Genomic DNA, 4,586 nt, shown 5'->3' on the forward strand with positions numbered 1-4,586 from the left:
GGAGTCTTCTCAGGAGTCTTGGCTGTAGGTTTTTCTGGAGTCTTGTCCACTTTCTTAAAGAAAGTGTCCAAGAAAGTTTGGACAGATGTTCTCCAGGGAGATGAGCAATGCAGCAAACTTGTTCACTAGCTTGGCGTCACATTGGATCGAGCATAGTAAAGTTGAAACTGGCATAAAGTTGAAACGGTGTCAATTGATAAATGTTGTAAGTGCAAAATGTTGTAACTTGAAACATTGTAAGTTGAGGAGTTCCTATATTTAACAGCTACTTCCTGTCTTTGCAGTGGTAGGACATTGACAGTGCCCCCTGCTTTACCTGTGTTCAATTAGAGGTTGTTTTTTTGACAATTTGGGCATTTTGTCTGGTAGATTTGTGAGAGGGTTGTTTGCAAAGTTTTTAAGAATATGTTAGACAAACACTTGTTCAGGATGGTTTAGATAAGGATAATCCTACCTTCAGCAGGGGGTTGGACTAGACCTATGGATGTCCTTGTTAGCCCCCTTTCTCTAAGAAAAAATATTAAAATGTTCGTTTTCAAAATGGTTCATTTTTTTTCCCATTTTGACTGTTTCTAGAGAAAGTTCATTGTTTTGGAAATTCCATTTTTTTAGTGTAATCTTTTCATCATGAAGCACCATGTGTAGTTTTTTTTAAATGTGCTTGCCCAGTAACAGTGAATTACCAGCCATACACTGAGCCAGCTTGCTTTATCCTTATTCACACTGGGTGCATCTACATATGTGCTTTAATGCCCAGTAGCTTATTTTACTGCACATTAAAGTGTCACATAAAAAACCATGCTATTATGCTAACACACAGTAAAGTAGGCTACTGAGCATTAAGCGTCACCTAAAAACCATGCACAATTGTTACCGTGCATTAAGGCAGCCTAATGTGAATTTGTTTAGTACCTCACATTGGAGATACTAACTTTAATGTGATCAGGAAAAACACCTTAATGCACATGTACATGTGCCAAAGAACCTCACTTTATTTCCTGAGTTGACCTGCTGATTTCAGAGGGTCTGTATTTGGCCCCCTGATGCCATTCACTTGTTCTTATCATTTTCTTGCTTCCTCCATATTGTTTGAATATGTTGCAATGCATACATTTCCTCCCTAATTACTGACCTATAAAAACGTCGTTTTGGATCATCTGTTTTAGGAGAGAAAAAGCTGGTTCAGTTTGCCTTGATATGCAAGCCTTAGAGCAGAGGAGGAAAAGCATCCGAGATACAGAGGATACTGTCACTCACCACACACTTCAGCAGTACCTGTACAAGCCCAGGCAAGAGGTAAGAGCATGTTCAGTTAGGAACATGTTTTCATCCTAAAACCATAAGAAACTAAGCACAGAAAATTGTTGGGCAACTGAAACCAAAAGGACAAATCCTTAAGATCAACCACTAACTGACAGTCGGTGATGATCCTGGATCTCTTTCCTCACGCAAGCAGTCATCTCTTATAGGCATCTCTCAGATTCCAGAAGAATTTAAGAGTGGCCCAAAGTATGTTGTGTTAGTTGGTTGTTACCAGCCTGCATGGAATGGAAGGGTGTGAAAAAGGTTGGATGGATGAATGTGAAAGATTTTGTGAAACGAGGAAGTCTGAAGTGACTCCAACCATTGTACATAATGTGTTTAATTTGAATGAGTTTCAGTTTATTTAAATTACCATAACCTCTGCTTTGTGACTTATCGCAGTCTCGCATAGAAGGAAGTAAGGGGAGTTGCTAACAATCAGAGACTTTTTAGTGTGTTCAGGCTTGCAGTTAACTGGGTGTTGTAGCCACTTGGTTTTGTCAGTACCAAAGCAAACTATCTGCATTTCTAAATAAATAAAAATTGTCTTATCTTCCTGGTTACAGCATAGACACCTGTACAGTCGACATGAAATCATTCAGAATGAAGATGAAAAACAAGACAAGGAGATATTCCACAGAACAATGAGAAAGCGTTTGGACTCTTTCAAGGGTACCAAACTTGGAATAAACCGTTCCAAAAAGCACAATAAAATCCACAAGAGAGACCGTGGCCAAAGAAAGGTAAGGGCATACACTTAGGGTCTTACTTTGGCACCATTTATGCAAATTGAGAGGAAAGGGCTTCCTGGGACCTATGTCTGGGAAGGCCTGGAGAGCTTACCTGACCCAGTATTGGTCTCTTTCCTGTGGCATCTCTTCAGTAGGGTATGTGCTGGATTCAGTGCTGAAGCATGGTGAGAGACTGATATCTGGAACTGCTTGGCTCAGGGGGCAACAGTGGATGTGGCATCTGACCTTCACCCATACTGTGAAATATGCCAGCTACTTACTCTGTACTGCAGGAGCCTTCTTTTGTGTGTGAGGGGACTCTAGGTCTGAAAAAAGCAAGGGAGCTTCAACTGCCTAATGCCATACCAGAATGAGCAGCAGGTCAGCAAAGTCCAGAACATATTCATATGCAGGTTATGTGACTTCTCAGAAGTTACATGGAGTCCAGAGGATCTGCTGGTGTGGAGAGGACAGCAGGAGAGAGATACCCAAGTTACTTATTATAGGCTTCTAGATGGGAAACTCTACAACAGTCTACTCCTGGAGTTTCCTGTTCACATTAGTATTAATGGGAATTCTATGCAAGGACCAAGGGTAAATAAAGTCTACAAATATCTATAATTGCTTCATCACTATTTATTTCAGTATTATCATGGTGATCACTGGTGATTTCATAAGTAGAAAACTGCTCTTAAGCAGACCTTCTACACCTACATGGTGTTATTAAGTATCTATTGCAACTCGTAGTAACTTTAAATTGTTTGGGTTTGTTTTTTTTCAGAGAAATGGTAATGTCATACCAAATGGGAAAATACCTACAGAAAACTCAGTTCAAAATTTTACATTGAAGGAAAAAGGTAATTGCTGTGCTAAGGAACCTGGTTAACTCTGTATTTGAATAAGAGTGTATATTTCTGGTAGAGGTGTCAGTAAAAAATGTGAGAATAATGTTGATAATAATAGATATGCTACTACCTATAGTCTGGGGTAGGTTTTATTTTTCTCTCCAGGCTTGAAACAAGTGTGGGTGGAGGAGTGTAATGAATGATTAAGCAAACGCATTTTCGTAGAAAACTTGATGACAAGCTGAAACTTCAGTTACCCTATAATTAACTTAAACACTAGGTGCGTCTACACAAGACACTACTGTGCAGTAGCATTGGCAGGCACTAACTGTGATGTGATGCTACTGTGCAGTAGCATCTGAAAATAAAATGACAGGGATGCTGCTGTGTAGTAATGCCAGTTATGGTGCAGTCATTTAGTGCTTCATTGTGCAAGTACTAAATGACTGTGCAGTGACAACTGTGCAGCCTGCCACTTGTGTAGACACGGCCACTGGGGGAGGAGGTTGTATTGTTTTACGTTTGAAATCTTAAAAATAATCCACTATAAGGAAGGAACCACTACCTGTATCACAGATAATATCTCAGCTTCTCATCTATATGACCAACAGATGCCCTTAACAACATGCTCTATAGATTTTGGTCTGATTCCTAAGGGCCTGGACCTACTACCATTTATTTTTTTAATGTTTTCTGGTGATATCATTTATTGGGCCAACTGTATAGTTGGGACAGTTGTTAGAAAATCTTTCAGGCGCACACAACTTTTTTTGCCCTTTGTGCCTGAAAGCATGTCTAACATCTTTCCCAACTGCACAGTTGGTCCAGTAACAGGTATCATCAAAATGCCCTTGCTCCTCATTTATTTCCTGCAACGTTACAGCTACAACATCACTCCAACACTGCCACATTTGTTTTAAATGGAGCTGGAAGCAGAAGGAAGGCTGGAACAGGAAGACAGCATAGGACCTGTATGGATGGAAAGTCAGTGACCACATTCTGCACTGACTTACCTTTTGTGCCACCTGAGTAACTCTAGGCTGAGGAAACCTAGCCTTAGGTTTATTAGTCTTGGGCAGGGGTTGTCAACCAGAGGTATGCATACCCCCGGGAGACATGGAAAAGGGACTAAGGGCTACATGCGGGTGGGCAGGGATGGAGCACTGCCACCCACCACCCCATGCTGCTGCCTCCCAGGAGCAGAGCCGGGGGGTGGGGCAAAGGCAGTGGCTCCCCCCTGCGGGCCACACAGGCACCACCCAGCCGGCTGGACATGATGGCGGGGAGCTTGCATGCGGTGGCGGTGGCTGCCATCCACCACCCCACGCCACTGCTGCCATGTGCAAGCCCCCTCACTCCATATCCAGCAGCCACCACCACCCACCCCTGCCAGCTCTGCATCTGGCTGCCACCACCCCACTCCACCAGAAGTGTACCCAGAAGGGCTACACTCCTTAAAAAGTTTGAAAACCCCTTGTCTTGGGAATTGCTCCTATTGAAGGAAAGGGCAGGGAAAAAAAAGAAACCCTGAAGTTTTGATTTGGGTTTTAAAACAAAATAGCAGTGGATCTGTGTTTTCATCTGTCTTGTGCAAGGATGTGACATTTATTAGTGTCAGTCTTAATCAATGATGCCTTCAGACAGGTCAGGTTATATAAGATATATGTCACTTGAAATGGTAAAAATACAAAAAAAAAAAAAAAAGGCA

The 4,586-nt window shown here is 41.9% G+C and overlaps 1 protein-coding gene across 1 annotated transcript in view; it reads left to right on the plus strand.

Annotated features, from left to right (window-relative positions):
* Positions 1 to 4,586, plus strand: part of SLC9A3 (solute carrier family 9 member A3) — a 53,498-nt gene that overhangs the window by 45,545 nt on the left and 3,367 nt on the right. The window contains exons 12-14 of the mRNA XM_019509144.1: positions 1,167 to 1,296; positions 1,869 to 2,045; positions 2,815 to 2,890. Coding sequence (XP_019364689.1) covers positions 1,167 to 1,296; positions 1,869 to 2,045; positions 2,815 to 2,890 — 383 coding nt within the window. The remainder of the gene's footprint in view (positions 1 to 1,166; positions 1,297 to 1,868; positions 2,046 to 2,814; positions 2,891 to 4,586) is intronic.

The sequence above is a fragment of the Gavialis gangeticus genome, unplaced genomic scaffold, assembly GCF_001723915.1.
Source record: "Gavialis gangeticus isolate Ggan-Ray unplaced genomic scaffold, GavGan_comp1, whole genome shotgun sequence".
NCBI classification, from domain to species: domain Eukaryota; kingdom Metazoa; phylum Chordata; order Crocodylia; family Gavialidae; genus Gavialis; species Gavialis gangeticus.